The sequence below is a fragment of the Aphelocoma coerulescens genome, chromosome 1 (assembly GCF_041296385.1).
Source record: "Aphelocoma coerulescens isolate FSJ_1873_10779 chromosome 1, UR_Acoe_1.0, whole genome shotgun sequence".
NCBI classification, from domain to species: domain Eukaryota; kingdom Metazoa; phylum Chordata; class Aves; order Passeriformes; family Corvidae; genus Aphelocoma; species Aphelocoma coerulescens.
In genome coordinates this window covers 50,390,567-50,411,965 of record NC_091013.1, presented here as the reverse complement: position 1 = coordinate 50,411,965, position 21,399 = coordinate 50,390,567, and the positions used below count along the sequence as shown (strand labels likewise).

At 44.0% G+C, this 21,399-nt stretch overlaps 2 protein-coding genes across 2 annotated transcripts; one reads left to right on the top strand and one right to left on the bottom strand.

Moving 5' to 3' along the window:
* Positions 1-52: 52 nt before the first annotated feature.
* On the bottom strand, positions 53-6,125 carry LOC138107526 (glutamine amidotransferase-like class 1 domain-containing protein 3, mitochondrial). Its single transcript, XM_069008811.1, has 4 exons — positions 5,882-6,125; positions 3,740-3,911; positions 1,713-1,917; positions 53-346 (listed from the first exon to the last, which is right to left on the bottom strand). The coding sequence occupies exons 1-4, from the start codon at positions 5,987-5,989 to the stop codon at positions 154-156; spliced, it is 678 nt and encodes a 225-aa protein (XP_068864912.1). The 5' UTR covers positions 5,990-6,125; the 3' UTR covers positions 53-153.
* A 6,471-nt stretch (positions 6,126-12,596) lies between these two features.
* CLN5 (CLN5 intracellular trafficking protein) lies at positions 12,597-20,161 on the top strand. Its single transcript, XM_069008698.1, has 4 exons — positions 12,597-12,790; positions 15,666-15,831; positions 16,997-17,222; positions 19,031-20,161. The coding sequence occupies exons 1-4, from the start codon at positions 12,660-12,662 to the stop codon at positions 19,540-19,542; spliced, it is 1,035 nt and encodes a 344-aa protein (XP_068864799.1). The 5' UTR covers positions 12,597-12,659; the 3' UTR covers positions 19,543-20,161.
* The last annotated feature ends 1,238 nt before the right edge of the window (positions 20,162-21,399 follow it).

Sequence of the window (21,399 nt, the reverse complement as noted above, 5' to 3'; positions counted from 1 at the left end):
GATATATTAAACATTAAAAAACACCCCACCACACCAAACAAACCAGGAACTGTGAAGTTTAGCAGTTGCATTATTTTATTAATTCACTCAAAGGAAGCTAAATGTTTATGCTTAGCTACACTGATTTCCTTGGAGAAGTCTGTACACTTCTAGTCAGGCAAGCTTCAGGACTTCTTGTACCATTGTTCCAATTCCATCAAAGATTTCATGCAGAGGAGCCTTGCACATGAAAGCACAGGTAGTAACTATTTTATTGGCTTTATCCACATGGGATTCATTTACATTTTTGCAAATGTGCTTACATCCAAGCTCTGCTATAGCAGATGCCGTTTCAGCATCAGGAAATCTGTAAATAAAAAGACTTTAATTAATATAAAGCGATGACACAGCCATAAAATTCTGCATAGGTAACTTGAATGAGAGAACTACAATAATATCTACATGACTCTTTAGCTGATGATGACAAGGAAGTTAAAGAGGCTGCTACTATCAGATTTTCCTATTCCCTATGGACACATCAAGTGATCTAATACCTCTGAAAACAAGGTCTGAAATGCGGAGCCACAGTATGTCAGAAGGTGAAATGGTTTTTAACAATCTTTTGTTACGTTTGGAAGATGATACCAAGTGCAGCCATAACTGATCCTCAAAAGTTTGAGGGAAGCCAGCTGAACTTGCAACCTTTTCCAACACCACAAGGTAAGGTGTTCCTCTGGGATTTGTAGAGATTTTGATTTCTTCTTTTCCCTTCTGATAAGGGAGGAACAGATGCAATCCCTCACTACTGCTGCTGATAAATTTAATTCAGAAGTTTTATTGGGAGTTGACAGTTCTTGAAGCAGTACTGACTTCTGCTAGGCCCTGTTCTCATCTCCCTCCCCCTAAAGTGGCCCCAAACCACTACCACCAGAAAAACTTTATTAAAAATTCCTGAGCAGACAAAAGCCCAGAGACACAATCTAAACAGCCACTCAAATTACCACAGGGCACCAAGTCTTTGAATGCCAGCTGGCCAAACACCTGCTCTTCATTTACACGTTTGCAAGATAAATCATGGCCTTCAAAGGCATTGGGTAAGCAAATGCTGTATCTCACTTAGGATGGGCTGCAATCTGTCACTCAACTGCCATGAATGGAATGGGAAAAAATAACTTGATATCCCTGGTTGCCAGTGTGTCTGTGCAGCTATGATGGTACAAACATCCCCTGTTCTGTCCCTTTTAGGACTGATGGATGCTACATCCAATGACTTGTGAGCCCTCACACTGCACAATAAAGGTGGCTCAAAGAATGATAGTTTAGGCCAGAGGCGAGGACACCTAGAGCTTTCACTGTTAATTGTAATGTGTCTGTAAATGTTATCACAGAACATCTGAGACATTCACAAGTCAGGTAGACATGACACTTAAGGACATGGTTAAGTGGAGGCTTGGCAGTGCTAGGTTAAAGGTTGGATTCTACCATCCTAGAGGACTTTTCCAACCTAAACAATTCTATGATATCACAGACAGTGTCTATCTGGTTGCAGCACCACAAGTCACCTGACCTCATGGATTCACTCTGTCTGCCCTGAGAGTTCTGTGCAAGAGAAAATTGTCACTAATTTTTCTCAAAAGTAACTAAGTTTCCCCAGGTTTACTGGTACCAAAGAGACTCCTGAACAGAAGCCTGTCAATTTCCTAATCCTAATTCTCCATCCATTTCCTTCTTACCTTCCATCTACATTTTTATCTTGACCGACTGTAACCTCACAACCAGGAAAGACTTTGGCTGCCAGAACTGGTGATATGCAGCACAAACCAATGGGCTTTTTAGCACTGTGGAAGGCTTGGAGTGTGGAGTTCACATGCTCATTGACAGTACAGTCCTTGCCATCTACAGCCCAGGAACACAGATTCTTTGCTACACCAAAACCACCTAAAAGAAAAAAACAAACAAAAAGCTTAAATACAAGGCACTGCTAAAAGTTATCAAATTTGATACCAAACAGAAGCTCTTTTTTACAACATAATCTTGGTATCCCTGGGACTGTTAAGTTACTGTATTGGAAGTTTTACAATGTCACTGTAACCCGTAAATAATGGGTTTACAAAGTTAAAAGTTTAACTGCACACTTTTTTATGCCATGTAGGTTATATATAAGCCAGAAAGTTTAATCTTGTTTCAAAAAGCAACAAATGGACAAACAGGAGACCTCACACTCATCTGCTAATCATTAGAACACCTGCACCATTTGTTATGTACTCCTCAATAAGGAAGAGGGATCTGAAGAAAGACCAATACTAGTTAAAAGCACAAGTATGGAATTCATGGGAGTAATGCAAACAGTGACTTGACCCTCTATAGTAATGAACTCTCAAGTTTTACTTTGATGCTTAAGCAATTATAGAAGAGCTTTTCTTCTTCCCTAGAATTACTTTTGGACTTTAAAAAAAGATTAACACAGTAAAAACAAAGGGGATTCTATATAAAATGGACATTATAACATATGATCTTCTGAGATTAAAAAAACTTGATAACATAATTTCTGATTAAAAATAGTGCTAATTTGTCTTCCTATAAATTATTTTTAACAACCCTTTAGGTGCATTTAATCTTCATTTAATTGTATAAGCAGATTGTATTTTACAGCTCCTTTATTTGCTGGATTTATAACCATCAGAATAATCAAAGTAAGGTGATTCCATACGGAATGTGCACAACATCAACTTTCTCCAATAAGCATATAGAATTTTCCACAAGTACTTCAACATACAACATCAAGAAGCTTTGCATTTTTAATATTTTTCCTTTCCTGCTTTGCTCACTTTCAAGTGTTATCTGAAATCTCTGAGGTAGGATTTTAATTTTCAAACTTAATAGGGTTTATTTCCCTCTAACAGTTATTACAACAATCCCCCCGAGCCTGGGTTATAAAAGCATGAAATTAATGTGGAAAACATCTGTGAGCCTCTACTCCCTCCTGCCCAGCCCTGACACCAACCACTCACATACAGTGCAGGCAGAATTGTTTCTCTGTGTTATACACATACTCCCTCTGCTGGCCTTACAACAGCGTGAAAACTTCAAAATCAACACTTGGGCCCAATCATGAAGGCAGTATTTAACAGTACTACGAATATTCTAGAAAGAGATCTTCAGCAAGTCGTGATTTCCTCGTACTGCTTCTTCATTTCTAGCAGTGATTAGAATTACCTCCGTCTGGAAGGCAATTTTGTGCTCTCTAAATAAAAAATTATCCATAAACAATTTTAGTAGGACTTGATCAGCAGCTGAGGGGATACATAATTAAAACAGAATATACTCACATCTGACACGGAACATAATCTACTTGGCAACCTGCTATTCTGACAACATTTTCAGAGGCCCTGAAATTAAGGCATTGCCATGTAATGGAGTTCTGACCCAAGTTTTGTATTCTGGTCAGTGCTCTTGTCCACAAGTAAGTAGTGAAGTTTTCACAACCTTTAGTAAGAAGGAATGGTGGGATGCATAACTTAATACCTAAACATCACTCTGGCATTTTACATAGTGAACTATGAATCAACAAATATACTGAGTTAAAAAATCACAAATAATTTTCTTTTAAAAGATGACCTCAGCTGGTCACAGCATGATGCTAATAGCACCAAGGTTGTGTGCGCCATCACCTGTATAGGCTGTTCACTTAAGAGCTGGACTCGATGATCCCTGTGGGTCCCTTCCAACACACAATATTCTGTGATTTTGTGATACCTACCAGGGAAAATGACAGCATCAAATTCACTAGCTTTCAGTTCAGCCAAATCCTGAATGTTTCCCCTTGCCAACCTGGCACTTTCAACTAACACATTTCTCTTCTCTTCTGCTGGACTTCCTTTTAGGTGATTGACTACATCCCTTTGCTCAATATTGGGGGCAAATATCTTCACCTAGAAGAGAGATGAATCAATTTTGTGAATGTAAACAGAACTCATACATATTTGTCACAATAAAGATCATTTAATGAAGATAGGTTTTGTCCCTGAAGCCTCTTATCCACGTTAAGTGAATTCCACAGGATGAATCTAGCACATTAAATATCTAAAGCGACATATGATATATTAGCTTGAGTAAACACAGCCATTCTCCCCATCCTATTCCTGCAGCATTTTGACAGGAGGGTATTCTTATGCCAACATTAAGCTTACTGATTTTGCCATGGCGGACAACCCCAAGGACAAACAGGACACCACAATTTATACCAGCAGCCCAACTGGACATACAGCTGACTTTGAAGAAAGGTTGCTCTTAGCTGTTATGGAATGAAAGTGCTAAAAAAGTCTGACATTAAAAAGTTAAAAGATGCAAACTTTACAAGCATCTCTAGAGCAAACATCAGTTACCAGCTGTCCTAAAACACCAGCAGCAGAAAGGAAGAACAAAACACAGGAGAACTGATTTTGATTAGACACAAAAGGGGAACACTGCATCAGAATATCAAGCTCTGTGACAGGTGTACCACAGGGACTGTTTCCTTGTGTGTTTTGAAGCTTCCTTTGCAAACTTCTCAGAGATGGCAATTCTGTGCTAGATATGAGGGTGCTGTTGTTACCATCAGACACCTGAGTGTGGCTACACACAGACAGTGACCAGCTTCTCCCATCTGAAGTCACAGATGGGACCAAAGCACACCACTGCGTCCTGGCCCAGGCTTCTCCAAGAAGTCCCAGTTTACCAAAGAGAGCCCAGAAACAGTGAGCAGAAAACAAGCAGATGAACCCCTGTGAGGGCTGCAAAATCAAGTGGAAGAAAGATAAAAGAATTTTAACCCATCCTCAGCTCCCTACGGCCAAAGGAGAAAGGACAGGTCTCCAGCTGCTCCTTGCTCCCGGGCTCACAGGATCACAGAATTGTTAGGGCTGAAAGGGCCCTCTGGAGATCGTCTGGTCCAACCCCCTGACACAGCAGGGTTACCTAGAACAGATTACACAGGAATGCATCCAGGAGGGTTTTTGGTATCTCCAGAGAGGAAGACTTCACGACCTCCCTGGGCAGCCTGTTCCCATGCTCTGCCATCCTCAATGTAAAGAAGTTCTTCCTTATGTTGAGATGAAACTCCTTGTGCTTTAGTTTATGGCCATTGCTCCTCATCCTGTCACTGGACACCACTGAAAAGAGTCTGGCACTGTTGCCAAAAAAATTGGATTCATTACCTGGTATGCAACAAGCCAATAATTACACACTCAAGAGAGACATTGATTATTTATTTCAGAGTTGTGCAAGCCTGGGTGTTCAGTGGTATTCCACAAATCAAGCACACTCACTGGACTTTTTGTGCCATTATCTATACACAGAACTTCAGAGTTAGTAATTCTCCAAGTGCAGCCCCTCTATTATGATTGGCTGGTAATTTCCATACAAGTTTTGTAACTCCAGTTACCTTCTACACATGCTCAGGGGAACGGTCTTCACCTGGGCAGGGGTCTTTTTGACCTCTAGGCATGACTTTTAGTATAATAATTTAGTTGCATTAATGAGATCCTTTTTCAGTCTTCTGTCCAGCTAGCTGTCCGTTTGCGACCTCAACTCCTGTCAGGGGGCCTGGCAACATGGATTTTGGGCGGGGATAAATGAAACAGGGGAGAAGGCAACATAAAGAAAGAGATTATAGCTGAATAGGCTTTGTAGTGTGCAGTGGCGGCGCAGGGACCACCGGGAACCGGGAGGGGCTCTGGTCCCACGGACAGGAGGACACTCAGCTGCTGTATCACACGGCACGCCGGGCCGCACACACACACACACGTATACACACACACGCACACGTATACATACACACGTATACCTATACACACGCACACATATACATATACATTCTCACACACACACACACACACACCCCCACCCCGCCGCTCCCCGCTACCTCCGCGCCGCCGCGGCTCAGGTGCACCAGCGCCGCCGACGCCTCGTGAATCTCGCTGCCATCGAAGACGCCACAGCCGGCGAGGACCAGCGCCACCCGCTTGCCCATGGCAGCCGCCCCTCAGGCCCGGGAAGAGGCTGCTCCAGGCGGCGGGCCCGGGCCTGGCAGCACCGTCCCCGCTCCCGGCAGCACCGTCCCCGCTCCTGCTCCTGCTCCTGCTCCTCCTCTTGCCGCGCCTGCGCCGCCGGGCTCCGCCGCCGTCTGTATCTTCCGCTGCCGTATAGGCGGGGGGGCGGGCAATACATGAGGAAATCTGGAAAACAAACAGCATGTGCCTCTATTTTTAAACAAACCAAGCTCAGACGCATTTTCGGCCTCTCGCTCGGCCTGGCCTGCGCTCGCAGCGGGGCTGTGGCGGGCAGGTGCCGCCCGGTGAGCCGTGGGGCGCTGTGGAACGTGCGCCTTCCTGTCGCCAGTCCCAAAGCTGCAGGGCCTCGCAGCGCCTCAGCGTGGGTGCCTATGAGGAGTTCTTTGTTTGGTGGGTTTGTTTTACGCATAGGGCTATAATGGTGCAATGAAATTTGGCTTTGAAAAGCCAAAAAAAGACTGGAGTTTGGTAAGAGGCCTGCGGGTACTGCTGGGTCCTGATGCTGTTTGTTTCAGTGACACCTCGCTCATCAGACCCACTTAGTCCTTTTTTCTCACTTAACCTCATGCTGGGTTCTAAGGAGCTGCTCCATTTTATCAGAAGAAGCAGAAGTATTTTAGCAAACCAACCTTTCTTCCTTGACCCACTCCCAGCTTAGTCTGTAAAGGCATTGCTCTAGTGAACCAAGAGGGAATGAACACATCCCTAGTCTCCTCCTTAGGACTACGCACACAAATGCCACTCCAGGAATCATCTGTACTGAGTTTTAGGAAGATCTCTCAGCTCCTGGTACTTCATTTTTCATGAGCTGCCTCTCTTATAATAAGAAGAAACTTGTGTTTAATAATGAAAACTTACTCTTTTACTGGATCAGAGGACTGAAAAGCTGGATATTGTAGAAAAATTAGAGTGTCTTCCAAAAATTTGGAGTATGGGTTTTCTGCAGAGGAAGTGATTGTGAGTAGACTGGGCAGAACAAAAATGACATTTCAGAGCAAAGCCTTTTCCTTTAGCAAAATGCATTCAGTTGAATACTGATTGGTTGGGAGGCTGGGTGGCATGATGGACAGGGAGATTCTAGAACAGGACAGGGCCAGGATAGGGAAATTCCCTGCTGACGGGTAGACTCCTGTGTGCTGGACAATGTTTACTCCAAACAGATGTAGGGCTTCAGCTCAGTTTACACCACAGCCCACATATATACACACATGTCTGCCTCTTAGGATTGAGCAGGACCACAGCATAGCTCCACTGAGAGTCTGCACATCTGGAATCCCACTGGAATCATCTTTATGCCTGGAGCTAGGAGAAAGCTGCTGCCTGGAAGGAGTTTAAGTTTAATGCATGTTTGGAGGTACGAGTGTAGTCCCAAACTCTGCTGTGTGTTAGGGCCAGGGTTAATGTTAGAGCTAGGGCACTGAGCAGTGGAATTCCCTGCTCCTTTCTGACCTGACTTACTGGCTAGTCTTTCTGGATAGATCCTGGACCTGAATTGTCAGTAACCTAATTTCCAGTCTTGTTTCTGGCCCTGTCTCTTAGCTGGACCTCAGATTCACATTATAGGTGGTCCTTTCTCCTGGATGGACCCTAGACTTGATTGGGATATGATATTCCCATCCCACTTCAGGTTGTCTATGCCACATCTCTGTGCCAGCTCTGTTCCATGATCTAACTTGCTTGTTCCAAGCTCCAACTTGCTTGTGCCATGTCCCTGCCTTGACTGTGTGACCTTGTCATGGCCCTCTGTGTCTTAAGTCCATGTTTTCATCCCAGCTCATGACATGTCCTTGCCCTAGCTTTCTGTCACCCTGAAGTAGCCCTGAGAGGACTCTTCTCCATGCTGGGCCCACAAAAGCAAGAGCATTTCATAAGGAGTACAGCTCTGAAGCCAGATGTTTGCAAGGTAAGCAGACACACCTTGATGGGAGAAGAAGCTGTGGTCAAGGCCCTCAGTGCACTAGTAGCCCTATAATTACCCTGGCCAGCCATAACCTCAACCCACATGCCCTCTGGCCACAAATCCATGGGCACTTAGGCCTGGACATCCAGATATTACGTGAGCTGTGCTGTAGGTGTGTCCTGTTTCCTGTTGTCCTGAGGTACGGGTCGCTCTTCCTGCACAACCTGTGAATTGACCTTGGCACAAGTGTAATCCTGGCCTCGGCTCTGCCCTGCTGTATCTGGGGTGCTGCTGGATCCAGCCACTACTACATGCTTGTTCCTGAGGAGATTGACAGCTGGACTGTCAATCTCCCAGAATCAGACCTGAAACCAGTCAGAATTTACCCGTGAGAATATTACAGTGAAATTCTGCAGCTTTAGTAAAACCCAGAGAGAAGGCCAAGAAGGTAATTAATAGGAGAAGATGTTCTGGAGGGGAGGATGATGTTGTTATGGGACATTGAGAGTGTACAAGGAAGAACTTTTGGATAATATGTAGCAACTATACTTTTGCTTGTATAGCTGATTGGTTACTGCCTGAATGGTCATTCTTTGTTAGACAGCTTTGTCATTGTTTGCTAAGCAGGCAATCTTAAATTAGGCCACAGCCATTGTGAAGAGGTATAAGAATAGCAGTAGAGAAAATAAAAAATCTTTCTACCTTTCTCAACTATGGATTACGACTGGTGTGGCTTTTATGTCTGCCTCGACAACAGCCACATGTTCCCATTCAGAAACTGAATAGCAGTGGGGTTCCACCAAGAGTCTGATCACTAGATAAATCCCTAGTGATGAGGCAGAGCCAGGGTTATGCTGGGATGACCAATGCATGGACTGGGTCTGCATCAGTAAGGTACACAGCTGGGTTCAGGTGTGGCTGCAGTGTACCTCAGGTGGGAGGCAGAAGCCTTGGCTTAAAAGCAGCTCCCCAGGAAAGGAGCAGGGAGCCCCTTCTGAGGTGTTTCAGCAGAGCAGAAGCAGTTTCTGACTTTCCTCACAACAGTTTTTATCAGCAACCAGCTGCACATCCTGAAGGGAAGAGAGCAGGTACTGTCCCCTTCAGACTTCAAGGGGTTGAATTACAGCTCTGTCCTAGACCCCAGCCTTTTTCCTACTGCCCATGATTTGAGAAAGATGTTTTCTGTAGTGGAAATCCTGCTTTGAAGCCCCTCAGTTGCCTGACAACAGCTGTTAGCCTAAATTGGACTTGGATAGCTCTTTGTATTTCACAGGCATCCAGTTGACTCATCAATTCACTTATCCCTACCCTGCAGCAAATCCCAGAGAGTTCATCTCAGTTTAAAACTCATGATGAACTTCTTCTGCATCCTTATCCCAACCCTCATCCTATCTCTCAGGCTTCAGCAGCCCCCCTCCCCCGCCTTCCAATTCCAACTTGGAAAGAAATCATTTCCATCACCTGCCCCCTAAGCTGGCAGACAAAGGAGGAGCTGCCCTGCAATCCCAAATGTTTACTGAACTGCACATCTGTCCCAAGCATAGCCCTCATCCTAGCTGTCAGGGTCAAGGAGCTCCTGAGTGGAACTCTTAGAAATACCTTACACAGCCACAAAGTCCAGTCATTTCCTCTTCCTGTAGAAAAAAGACATGGCTTTCTCCCAGCCCAACTCACACTTCAGGTGGCATCCCAGGCTATGTAGCAGAGTGTAGGTGCACAGGAGCCCTGTTTCTGCCTCCTTTTCTCAAGATTCCTTTCTTACCCCCTCAAAGGCAGAGATTGTGCCTCTGACTGATGAACTCTCATCTTTCAGAGCAGCTTCAGTGTGACTTCAGGTTATGTTTGTATTTCTCAGTATGCACCCAGCTGACTCAGTAGCTAACATATGCCAGTGTGAGTGGGAAAAAAACCCCATGTGATCAGTAAAGCTGCCAGATGTGTAGTTTTATCTGCTGTGATCCATATATATGACTGTGACTTTCCTACTGAATGGCATATTGCCAGTGTATGCACAGGCTGGGAGATGTGCAGCTGTGGCGTAAGCAGCATCCAGAGCAGCCTGTTTTTGTGAGCATGGGGCTGTTACTTCAGGTAAAATAGCCTCTTTGCTGTGACTTACAGTGTGACAACTCAAGTACATGTTCAAAGCCAAACTACCTGTTCAAAACCACAGCTTCTGACTGAAGCAACAGGATTTGTTTTTCCTTTTCTCTCAGTTCCTTCCATCCTGTTCATGTCAAGGGTAAAGATGGAGAAGGTACCAATTTATAATGGGAAATCACCAAGAGTCTTTGTTGTTTCAGGAAAATATTCAGTTTTCACTAATCAAAAAAGAAAATATTCTGGGAAATGAGAAAAACTTAGGAATCCTGTCAACTCTAGAATTTGATCTTTGTAGTCAGTCTCAGTATTTCCTCAAAGCCTGTTACTGGACAAAGATTCAGATCAGTTCTGTGGATTTATAATGGGGAATCTGACACGTTTCTGCATCATAAACTAGACAGTGGCTCACTCAAACTGCTGATGTGAGCTTTTTAGGTCAAATATATTTATTCATAAATGTATTAGCCGTTTATTTTCTATGTTCAGAACATAACTTAGGTTGCATGAGAAAAAAAAACAAACAAACAACCAGAGTACCTTGCTGCAAGAGCTTCCTGAGGGATGTAATGAAGTGAGATATAAAAACGCTATTAAAATTAAAAAAAAAAAATCAACACCTTCAGCATCCACATAGTGAAGATTTATAATCCACACTGCAAACATGTGCTGAGCCAGGACTAAGAACCTGTTCTTACTGCATTTCTGGTTTGGCTAGTGAGCAGTTATGGCACCTTTATCATGCCATTTCACTTCCTTGCATCCTGGTTTCAAAGAAGGGATAAGTTAGCCTTCCTTCATGTCATAAAGTGCTTCCAGAGTTACATATCCAAATCTCTAGCACTAGGAATTATGGCTATATTCAAAACAAACACATATCTTTTTGAACAGACGAAAGAGCTGGTATATTGTAATACACTCAAGCTATGAAACACACATGATTACTGGCACACTTTATTTTCTAACAAATAAAACCAGAGATTTTATAAATCAGACACAATTAACATGCATGAGATAAAAATGAGATATGTAAATTTAAGTAGGTATAGGTTATGTAAGCATGCATTAAATTAATGTGTAGTGCTGAATGGCATGAATTTTAAAGATAAGCACTATAGAATCAGACAGCAGGGAAGTGAGATACAGAAATGTTGCTGAAATTAAAGGTTTTAAGGTTTTCTGAACACCTTTAGTACCCCAAGCATTACTGATACTCAGCAGCCTATCCTGCATTTTTATGAAGGATGCAGGGTTTTCCACCTGCAATTTTGTTTGACTGTATGGCCTAGCACACTGAAGAACTGATTGTTCTTTAGGGGCTCATATGCAATGAACAGGGGTATTTTTCTGGCTCCCAATAGTCAAAAGTCCACAGCACAGTTATTATTTACCCAGTGAATAGCACAGACCAGTGTTTTCACTGTGGATGCCAACTATTAAACTTAGCCTCCTGGATTCTGATGCCAGCATAGCCAGTTTTGAACTCTACAGAGCTGGAAAAAGCTGTGTTTTCTGCAGGGATGCTGCTGGCAAACCTGTATTCACAATTTCTCTTAGTTCATTTGTGAGATAGTTCTCACCATTTTAATAAAGATGAGAGAATAAACTGCTATATGATTCCTGTAATGTAAAGTGTTGTGATTTGAATAAGTGTTCTGGGTAGTGGATATACAAACTTTGCTTGAAGCCCTGGAAAGTTTCAGACAAGACTTCTGGGCAGCCTGAAGAGACTTAAGGTTACAGGGTTTATCACAGCAAAAGCCCCTCTGCCATTGAGTGAGGCCTCACATCATCATGCTGGGGCCAGATCCAGAGACCACCCCTCTCAGTAGGTTCTGGGTGTGAGGATGGGCATGGGATGTGTCTTTTACAGAATCACAGAAACGATTAGGTTGGGAAAGACCTCTGAGATCGCTGAGTCCAACCTATAACCAAACACCCCTGTGTCAACTAGACCATGGCACTAAGTTCCTCTTCAGTGCCGCTTCCAGTTTCTCCTTAAATACCTCCAGGGACGATGACTCCGCCACCTCCCTGGGCAGTCCGCTCCAGTATCTGATCACCATTTCTGTGAAGAAATTCTTCCTAACGTCCAACCTAAATCTCCTCTGGTGCCGCTTAAAACTATGTCCTCTCGTCCTGTCACTGGTTATCTGGGACAAGAGGCCCACCCCGACCTGGCTACAACTTCCTTTCAGGGAGAAGTAGAAAGTGATGAGGTTCCCCATGAGCCTCCTTTTTTCTAGGCTGAACACCCCCAGTTGCCTCAGCTGCTCCTCAGAGGACTTCAGACCCTTCACCAGCCTTAACGTGTCTCCAAAGCAATGCGTGAAACGACAGACAACCCGTGCTCCAGCTAAGCGATAACAACGCGGAGTTGCTTGGCTCTCCAGAAAACACAGTCGCAGTTCAGCCGGGTGACGTTTCTCAGGGACGAGAAGGAGGAGAAGGAGGAGGAGGAGGAAGAAGAAGAAATAAATACCCCGGCTCGCTCAGGCCCTGCCTGCAGCCCGGGCTCGGCGGCCACCGCCGGCCTCCCCAGCCCCGTGGGCGGGCGCGGGGGCGGCCCCTTCCCGCCCGGCCTCCTCCGGCTCCGCCGCTTCCCCCGCAGCTGCGGGCCCGGCTCCGCCATGGGCGCCGCTCGCTGCTCCCGGCTGCTGCCGCCGCTGCTGCCGCTGCTGCTGCTGCTCCTGGCGCCGTGGGGGCCGCGTGTCTCGGGGGGGCTCCGCTCCCCGCGGCGGCGGTGGCCGGTGCCCTACAGGTGAGTGCTGCGGGAGGGCCTCCGCGGGCCCGCCAGCGCCGCGCTTCTGCTGCTTCTCTGCCTGTTAGACTAGAAAGGCCGTGAAAAGCTTCCCCTTTTTGGTCGCGGGGTGTTGATCATTTACAAGGTATGTGGCGTGTCGCCCAAGGGAGCCGTAGTGCCATCCCAGCCTGAGAGCTGCGTTTGGTCTCTCAGGAGCGGGAGGGCTTGGTGCCCCGGGAATGTGTGCCCGCCTTTAAACACGCTCCTTAATGCTCGCAGAAAAGGTGGTGATGAGGCAATCAGGGTACGGTTTGTTTGATTTTTAAAATTTACCTTAACGTCATACTTCGTGACAGATGAGACGGTACTAAATCCCGTTCGCTGCTCCAGAGCTGTCTGAGCTCCAGAAGCCCTAGTGGTGTTGGGGACAGCGTGAGACTGCACGCGGTGGCGTGAAAATAGCGACAGCTTTGGCTGTGCCGAGGAAATGACCCCCTTCAGAAGAAGGGCTACACTCGATTGTGTATTTTGTGCGGGTTTGCTGTTTGTAAAGGGAGTAGTTATCAATGTTTAACTGTAACTTAATAATGCATACCTGAAATTTTGAGAGCCTGTTATGTAATTCCCAGCTGTTAAATTTGTGTCAGGTGATGCCTGAAGGAGCTGATCTTGCAGTCATGAGTTGTTGGGATTTTCCATCAAGTTCAGTAGTTACAAGACTGGGTCTTGGGATGGTCAGATTTGGAGTACAAGCCTATTGGTGTGAGATGCTGAGCAATATGGGGTTTCAGTGCTGCTTAACATGCTTGTTACCTTCTTGTCACATGCAAGGTGCCATGCAAGGGGGAGTGTGCAATTTAGAAACAGGACTTGAATGTGTGGTTGGCTTAAGTCTTTGTTTTCTGTGTGTTCTCTTTTCAGACGTACTTATTAGGGTTTGGGGATTGTTTTTCCTTTTTTTTTTTTTTTTTCTCTCCTCCATGGATAAAATAAAGGCAAACATGCTGGAGTTCCCAGCAAGCTTGGGGAAGAAGTCCACAGGCAATATTAACAATGCCTCAGCTGAGCTGCTGGCTTTAGTATTGCTCAGGAAGTCCTGTGTCCTTGAGTCATCTCACAGTTTGGGTATTTGTGTCAGTAGCCCTGGGCAGCTGAGTGTGTTAGACTCTCAGGCTAACCAGACAAGATCTGGACAAGCTGTGCATGCCAATTTGTTTTGGTAACAGGCATATAGGAACCTTGTTTTAAGTGAAATACAGTGAGTGACTCTAAAGGAACTCAGAAAAGGAAGACGTGTAGTGTATTGACCCTGGCTGCATGCCAAGGGCCCACCAAAGCCACTTCATCACTCCCCTCCACAAGTGGACGGGGGAAAGAAAATACAGAAAAAGGTTCATGAGTTGAGATAAGGACACGGAGAGGTCACTAATCAAATACTGTCACAGGCAAAACAGACTCAACTTTGGGATATTAACTGAATTTATTACTAACAAAATAAGAGCAGGATAATAAGAAGCAGAATAAATCTTACAAACACCTTCGTCCCATCCTTCTGTCCTTCCCAGGTTCTATCTCCTGCCCCTAGTTCTACAGGGAGATGGGGAATGGGGGTCACGGTCATTTCATCAGATGCTGTTTCTTGCACTGCTCAGGGAGACAAGTCCTTCCCCTACTCCAGTGTGGGGTCCCTTCCACAACAGACAGTCTTCCATGGACTTCTCCAATGTGAATCCATCACACAGGCAACAGTTCTTCATGAACTGTTCCAGCATGGGTCACTCTTCATGCAGTCCTTCAGGAACAGCCTGCTCCAACATGGGTCCTCCAGAGGGTCACGAGTCCTACCAGGAAACCTGCTACAGCTTGGGCTCCTCTCTCCATAGGTCTGCAGCCTGCTGCATGGGTCCAAAGTATTCTTTAAGGCATCCACCTGCTCCGGTGTGGGTTTGTTCCACAGGCTGTAGGGGAATCTGAGCTCCAGCATCTGGAGCAGCTCCTGTCCCTCCTTCTCCACTGACCTTGGTGTCTGCAGGGCTGTTGCTCTCACATGTTCTAACCCTGCTCTTCTCTGGCCACAATTACATCTGTGCAATAGCTTTTTTTTACTTCTTAAATGTGTTATCACAAAGGTGTTGCTATCATTTCTGATTGTCTCAGCCCTGCCCAGTACAGGGTCCATCCCGGAGCTGGCTGGCATTTGCTCTGCCTGACATGGGGGAAGCTTCTGGCAGCTTCTCACAGAAGCCACCCCTGTAGCCACCCTGCTACCAAAACCTGGCCACACAAACCCCATACACTTGTCAAAAAGTTTCTTTGCTGTTTATATATAGTGTGATAAGTAAGTGGATTGGGTCTTCAGTTTTTGAGGTTTAACATGAATGAAATGGAAACAATGATCCCAGCTACATTCTTAGACCTCTTTATCTAAATTAGCATAGAGGGATTACATTTTTTTCTGATCTTGAAAATACTGTAGAGTCAAAATAGCTTCATCTGAGAACCTCTTACTATAGAGTAGCAAGAACAAATTGGTCAATTCCCATGTAAATAAATTGCCAGGAGAATGTTTTTGAGGCAGATCTCAACCTATCCTTTCCCCAGCATTGTGTGTCTGATTTTGTATGTCATCCTTTGTAATCCACATTATTTCCACTCCTTCGCTAGCAGTACAACATTTGAATTTGTGACCCTTAAGTCCCGAAGTCCTGTTTCTGCAGATGTGCACCCCAGCAGGTTTATGAATTTGTGTACTCCAAGTGTTGCAGTGTCTGGATCACAGAATCTGTCTTTGGGGGTGCTGGACACTTAAGCTGTCCCCCTCAGGAAGCCAGGACAGTTAATCCAGCTGTAGAGCTGTGCTTATCATTCTGTGTGCTTCTCTTCCTCAACACAGGCGCTTTGATTACCGTCCAAAAACTGATCCTTACTGCCAAGCTCGTTACACCTTCTGTCCCACTGGCTCTGCCATTCCAGTGATGAAAGAAGAGGATGTCATTGAAGTGTATCGATTACAGGCTCCAGTATGGGAATTCAAGTATGGGGACCTACTAGGACATTTGGTAAGGTGACCTTTTTAACAAAGTTATAGTGACAAATTCAGCTGAATTCAACAGCAGGTATCAAGAACAGGAGCTGTAAGGTTGGGATATGTTTGCATGGAAGAATATTAGAGCACACAAGCTAGGCTATCTGTAGGAAAGTTACTCAAAGAGCGTTGCGTTTCAGACAAAAATTACAGGATTTAGCTCAGCTGAAGACAAGAGCATGAACAGCACTGTTGGTGGGTTTGAACATGTTCCCCCATGTAGCTGCATAGTGAGTGTTTTGTATACGCACACCATTATGGCTTGGGGGTCTTTTCTTCTGTGCTATCACCGCATCAAGAAAATACTTTTATTTGTCCCCTTATATCAGATAAAATAGCTGCTTAGTGTATTAACTTTTCTGTTGTTAAAAACTCCCATATTTGCTTGGGCATTGGTCTCTGTCAGGAGTGGACAGCTATCTGGTCAGAACGGTGGATCATGAGGAGTTGGTAGCTTTTACAGTTCTTTCTTGAGTGTTATGATCACTGTGGACTTGAAGTGTCCCTTCATGGAGTCATGCAAATATGAAAGAGTTTTGTCTTTAGTAATATTTATAGTTACAGCAGTAGCAAAATTAATCTTCAAAGCATGATTCCTAATCAATAAAGAAATGTTAGTGAATCAAAACCAAGCAAAGAGTCAAAAATGGAAATAGATTCAAATATTGTTATCTCAGTTGTTAACTAAGTTTGGATTTATGTTTTTACTATACAGCTTTTAAATGAAATATTTATCTCATTAGTTTTATAGCACTCATTAGCGAGATCTGGTTTTGGTAACTTAGTTCTGCTCTTTATTTTTCTGATACCCCCATGAGGTTAAGGATTCAAAAGTCATCCTGACTCTTGATGATGAGCTCCCACTGAGTATCTGCCTCCAAGTGACAGAATTTACAATGGATGGATAGACAACCACTGAGACAGCATGATGCTCTGATAAAAGTATGTGTGTCATGCAATCTAGTGTGTTGTGCTTCAGTTTTACTGAATCCAAGATGTTACAGGAACTCCCTCCCCTCTTCTCACCCTGTTACAGAACAGCTCCTGAGCATCTTACCTTCTGTACAGGTCAAGCTGAAGTTGCTATGAAATCAAAGTTTTATTGGTTTGGTTGTCTTTTTTTTTTTTTTTTTTCCCAGAAAATTATGCATGATGCTGTTGGTTTCAAGAGCTCTCTAACAGGCAAAAACTACACAATGGAGTGGTATGAGCTCTTCCAACTTGGGAACTGCACATTTCCACATCTGCGGCCTGACATGGAGGCACCGTTCTGGTGTAACCAGGGAGCTGCCTGCTTTTATGAAGGAATTGATGATGCACACTGGAAGGCAAATGGCACTTTAATTCTTGTGACCACAATATCAGGTAGATTTTAGATGCTTTGGATAATGGTAATACAAAATATAGAATCAGCCTTGTCTTTTGTAAAGCAGTAGCTTTTAATTTATGTTCCGTAGGTTATTTGCAGTGTTAGTCACTGATGCTAATTTCAAACACTCTCTTCAATACAGAAAAATGGCATGAGGCTGCTGCCTTTTGAACAACTCACACGGGAGAGTTGTTAAGTGAAAGTCATTTGGTGTTGCTGTACAAAAACACTTGAGTCTTGAGTGTAAAAATAGCAAAACAGCTTATACAGGGTCATTACGGACTCTTTACACGGCTTCACCAAAACAAAACCTTCTATTGTGAAGTGGCAGATGACTGCTGAGATAGAAAAACTGTTGAAAACATGTTAATTACTGAGCAAACAAATAAGGCATACTTAGAAACAGTCTCAAAAATATAAAAATATTAATCTCTATTTCTGTCTCCCTCATTATGTGTCATAAAAACTGTGAAAATGTCCCCAGTAATAGGTCTCTGTCATATGTTGTAGAACAAACCTAGGACTTAAACCTCAATATACATAGGTGATCACCAAAAGAGCTTCCTGGTATATCCTGATCACTGCAATCCTAAAATGAAAAGGTCATTTAAATAAATCTGATTGATGGCTCTAGCAATAGACTGAATGACTTACAAAAAAAGTTCACTGAGGACTTGGAGTTACATTTTGTGTGACCAAAACCACTTACTCTCTGAAGTTGGTGTAATGTGCAAGACACAGTGGAGAGTCAGCTTACAGCTCGTGTGATGTGGTGTTTTGTGTGTGCCCACTTCCACCCTTAGTAGCTTTGCTGACCTCAGTCTCTACATAATCTATCCAGTGCTGCTAAGACATTCTAGGCAGTTTTTTAAATAAGGAAGTAAACTGGAGCTGCTTTCCTGTGAATTTGTAGTTCATAACTGAAGTATTTGATGCTTGATACAGTTGGATTCTTTCATATGAATACCAAATTAAATATTTTCATACAGTTGGGGAACTTGTAATGCTTTCTCTCTGTGTGGATTATTTGATGCCCAAGAAGGGTGAGGTTATGCTGGTGCCTCGTGGAAGCATTGTTACAGTCTTCCTTGCCTCTCTTGCTTTCCATTTCCATTAAACTTTTAAGGAAGCAGCACCTCTAAGAGTTTTCAGTTGTCTGAATTTGACTAAGTTATTGTCACTCAAGTTCACAAAGTTATTGTGAAAGAGGGTGAGTGGATGCAAGCAAAGATGAACAGCATCATGAGCTGCTTCAGAGAGCAGGCAGAAGGCATCCTATCTTACTGGTCTTGCATCCCACTCATAATTTGGCTCATCAGCTTTGTCAGCTGCGGAGATGCTAAATCAGCAGAGTGTCTCAGTTTGTGTCTCTTTTGTGAAGAGACATGAAAATTTCTGCTCTGAATTTTTGAATTTAGTTAAAAGTTGAAGAAGTGCAGAAATGCCTGTTGCTCTGGTGAGCATTTTGCTAACATCTCTTGTAGACTGTACTACGTGCCCTGTTTTTCTGCATGGATAAAGCAAAATGAGAAGTGTCATGATTCTCTGATGTTTGGATATTCTGGCATAGTAGCAGGAAAAGGGTCAGAAAAAGGAATCACAGTTTAAATAACCTGCATGTAAATGTAGTTTATTCAGTGGGTTATGCCTTGCCCTTCCAATGTAAGCCTTGTGTCTGTGTATGGTGAGGCAATGTAGGTAAGCTTTTGCAGGGGAGGCAGCTGAACCTTGAAATAGATGGAAAATATTTTGAGTCCTGTATTTGTTACCTTGTCTCTGCAATACTTATTTTCATCTCTTACAGGAGCCATGTTTAATGAAATGGCACAGTGGGTAAAATACGACAATGAGACTGGCATTTACTACGAGACCTGGACAGTTCAAGCAAGTCCTGACAAAAAGTCAACAGTGTGGTTTGACTCTTACGAGTGCTCCAAGTTTATACTGAGAACCTACCAGAAGCTAGCTGACTTAGGAGCTGTATTTAAGAAGATACAAACAAACTATACAAGCATCATTTTATTCAGTGGAGAACCTATTTATTTGGGGAATGAAACATCTATTTTTGGACCACAAGGAAACAAGACATTGGCAGCAGCTATAAGAGACTTTTACAATCCATTTAAGCCTCATCAGAGCGTCAGAGAGTTTTTTGTGGATCTTTTCAAAATAATTGATCGTGTAGTCTTTAATCATCAGTTTTACCTCTTCTACAACTTGGAATACTGGTTTTTACCTATGAAGTCCCCTTATCTCAAAATAATTTATGAAGAGGTCCCTTTGCCTGTTGGAAGCAAAGCATCCTTTGGTGTATGACTGCTTACTGAAGAAGAAAATTTGCCTTTATGGCAGAATATTCTTAAGGATTTTGGACCGCTACTGTGATGTATTAAAGGGTTCTGTATTTCACTGCTGACTGTAAAAAGTTGTGTTGGGAAGGCTTTGCTGTACCAAATGAAAGACTGTGCATTTGTTTTCTTACTACCTGTATAATGCATTAATGAACGCTTCAGTATCTCTGACCTGGCAAGCTTCCATGTAACCACGGCCCCCTGCTGCCTGAAGGGAGGCTGCAGTGACTCCTCTGGCTGAGCTCTGCAGCAGCAAAGGGAGAAGGGGGAGGTAGCTGCCTGCTCTGGGCTCAGGTGCTCTCCACATGCATAGCCATGTGGCAGCAGATGGCACCTGGCCACCGACAGACATGGGACACAAGTTACAAGGACTCACTCAACCTGAGTGTCTTGATGTGTCCAGTTCCTTCAACATGTGCCTTACACTGGTGTTCCTGTAGTACTTTGGTTTGTACCACTGGGACCTATGAACTATTGTCTGGTATTCTGGGGCAGTGAATGTACTAGATGGTATGGGTAGTGCCTTTTCACCACTTTGCTTCCTTCACCTGCACTGTAAACAAAATACAGATGGCTCTTCTTCAGCTTCATGTGTGTTCTGTGGCACAGATAAAAGCCAAACTGCCTGTTGTGATGTCGACTGATTGGTAACTGCAGTGTTCTACCAGTCTCCTATCTTCAAGTCTACTTGAAGCTTCACTTGGGTCAGTTTCATAGAACCTGTGTATATTCCTTCTAAATTTTTTCAAAAAGCATAGACACCTTAATATGAAAGAAGCAATGACAGCTTGTGGGGTGTTGACATTGCAGTTAAAATCTGTGCTTGTCACAGAGCTGCCTCTAAAAGATGACTGCAGCCTCTTGCTGGCAGTGATGTTTGTAGTAAGTGGTGCTGTGCCAGCTGTGCTGTCCTTGAGTCCTGTTCCAGGCTCAGCATAGGGCACCTTGGGAACTAGTTAGTTCCCTTTAAACCCAAGGGACCAAAGCCAGAGGAACACTGGCTTTCTGGAAACCACTGAGGTGCCTGCACACAGAAAAACCACACTGCAGCAGTGGAATCATCTCCAAGTGTTCACCACTCACTTTTTTTTTTTTTTTTTTTTAAACTAGCAGTGGAATGAATAGTGCTCCTGCAGAGGTTATTGCTGTCTTGTGGCCAAGCAGGAACACAGGAACCCAACTCTGCAGTTTCATTTTGCTTGAGCCAAGCTAATAGCTTGCTGCAGCCAAAGAGGAGAGAACACAGTGAGTGGATTCAAATCATAAGAATGGCAGAAATTTAACACTGTATTTAGGAAGTCACTAAAATTAATTAGTTGAATTGCATTATCATGTAACAGGATGAGCGTGAGAGGAATGAGGGGATGAGCACACCTCTATTCAAGCTGCTACTTACTTCCACTGTTAGGTGAAACTTCATCTTTTGCCTCAGACTGAAAGACTTGAGTCTTTATAGCCAAAGTCACAAGCCCTTGTGACTGAGCTCAGCTTTGGATTAGGATACTACTATGGTTTCAACCCAGCCAGCAACCAAGCACCACACATTAGCACCAGGAAGGTAATCCAGGAGGCTCTAGGGAAGTCAAAGGGGCTGCAGCAAGTCTGTCTGCAGAAGTTATATTCTCACTGATGCATGTTTTATGACTTTGAAACCCTCAATGTCGCTGAACCCACGTTTGCCTTCCCAGGAAAAAGCCACAACATCACAAACCAGTGTCCAAAGCTCTGAAGGGGAAATAGGATCACAGAACCAAGCCCATAGATCACACTGCCAATGATGGGGGGATTCCTCCCATGCAGCCAAGTGTGTCTGTTTCACACT

Bases quoted from the DNA above. Each gene is read 5' to 3' on its own strand.
- CLN5 (XM_069008698.1), top strand. From the start codon at position 12,660: ATGGGCGCCGCTCGCTGCTCCCGGCTGCTGCCGCCGCTGCTGCCGCTG. The intron at 12,791-15,665 runs GTGAGTGCTGCG...TCCTCAACACAG, and splicing joins CGGTGGCCGGTGCCCTACAG to GCGCTTTGATTACCGTCCAA. The intron at 17,223-19,030 runs GTAGATTTTAGA...CATCTCTTACAG, and splicing joins TCTTGTGACCACAATATCAG to GAGCCATGTTTAATGAAATG.
- LOC138107526 (XM_069008811.1), bottom strand. From the start codon at position 5,989: ATGGGCAAGCGGGTGGCGCTGGTCCTCGCCGGCTGTGGCGTCTTCGAT. The intron at 3,912-5,881 runs GTAGCGGGGAGC...TCTCTCTTCTAG, and splicing joins TGAGCCGCGGCGGCGCGGAG to GTGAAGATATTTGCCCCCAA. The intron at 1,918-3,739 runs GTAGGTATCACA...TTTTTCTTTTAG, and splicing joins TGATGCTGTCATTTTCCCTG to GTGGTTTTGGTGTAGCAAAG.